General features: G+C 59.0%; 1 protein-coding gene across 1 annotated transcript in view; it reads left to right on the plus strand.

Moving 5' to 3' along the window:
* Arhgef7 (Rho guanine nucleotide exchange factor 7) overlaps window positions 1-1,399 on the plus strand; it is a 118,865-nt gene that overhangs the window by 31,391 nt on the left and 86,075 nt on the right. The window contains exon 2 of the mRNA XM_029480659.1: window positions 200-286. Coding sequence (XP_029336519.1) covers window positions 200-286 — 87 coding nt within the window. The remainder of the gene's footprint in view (window positions 1-199; window positions 287-1,399) is intronic.

A 1,399-nucleotide genomic window follows, 5' to 3' on the forward strand; every position in this document is an offset into this window, starting at 1 on the left:
CTGAAGCGGGGCTGGGGAGGAGACTGCCGCAGCCGAAGACGCAGGAGCCGCGGGAAGGGGACGCGGGGGCGCGGTTTGACGCCGTCACTTCCGGTCCCGGGCGCGCTTCCGGGTGCGGGCAGGGGCGGAGATTGGTGCAGCCCCGAGGAAGGGGAGCGGATGAAGCGTCTAGCCCGCTCAGCGCCGCTGTGTGTTGCAGGTCTACCCGGAGCCGCGGAACGAGAGCGAGTGCCTGAGCAACATCCGCGAGTTCCTGCGCGCCTGCGGGGCGTCCCTGCGCCTAGAGGTGGGTGAGCGCGGGGCCGGGCCGGGCTGGGCCGGCCGGGCGGGCCGGGCGGGGGAGGTCGGGTCGGGCTCGGGGGAGGTAGGGCCGGGGCGGAGGGTGGTCGGGGGTCGGATCGGGGTCGCGTGAGCTGACGCTGTCCCGAGCGACCGCTCCTCACCGCCGGCTCCGTGGAGCGGGGCTACCTGTCCGGGGAAGAAGCCTCTCGACGTCCCCTCGCGGCTGGCGCGTGGACCCCACGCCTTGTTCTGGTTCCACGCGAANCACTGGTTCTCGAGCTCCTGTGCAGGTGGCACGTTGGTAGTCCCTGTTGNTCGGGGGACATCTGTCCAATCCTGAAAACCGCCCTTTGGGAATCCCTAGCATCACANCCAGGTCTGACCCAGCCCTCAGCAGGTGGTCGGTCAGGCAAGGTCCTAGCTGCAGTGTAGAGGGCCAAACCCCTCTTGGTCTCACATCCTCATATGCTGCTTCTGCAGGCCCGAAATTCGGCGGCGTGGCTGGATCCTCCACCCATAATTGCTTACGTTAGAAAACTCACGAGCCTGAATCTGGGGTTTGTAAAACCTGCTTCTGGGGACACCTCCGTGGGATTGTCTTTTCCATAGTGCTTGATGAACACCCTTTGTGGTCCTTCTGTGTCAGTTCCCCAGGGATGTCGCTGTTTCCTTGCTTTTGTTATTCGTGGGGCAGTGTTGTAGATCTAGAAAAGTGGCTTTGCTTTTTGGGGACGTTCAGGTAGATGAGCTTTGCTGTCACTTNCGAGGTTTGCAATTTCACCCCGTGAAGGGTTGGTAAAATCACACACACTCCAGTCCTGTGGTGACCCAGTGCGGTNTTCCTTTTCTGGTAGGACAGACTTTGACTGCNTGTTTCTTGAGATGAAGTGTAGAAGTCATCCAGTCTCGTTTGGAAAGTGTATTTGAAATTGAAATNGGACAGACAGTGGTTTATAGTGATTCAAGTGTCACCGTCCTTTTTGTTAATTTATTTGATGTCTTTGAGGAAATTGCTGCAGATAATTGGATCGTGGCTGGCCGATTTCAGAAAGCCTCACAGCTCTTTAAAAATGGGGTATTTGGCTTCTCTTGGTGGCACCAGCCTTGCCGTTTTAGT

This window comes from Mus caroli, chromosome 8, assembly GCF_900094665.2.
Source record: "Mus caroli chromosome 8, CAROLI_EIJ_v1.1, whole genome shotgun sequence".
In the NCBI taxonomy this organism is placed as follows: Eukaryota; Metazoa; Chordata; class Mammalia; order Rodentia; family Muridae; genus Mus; species Mus caroli.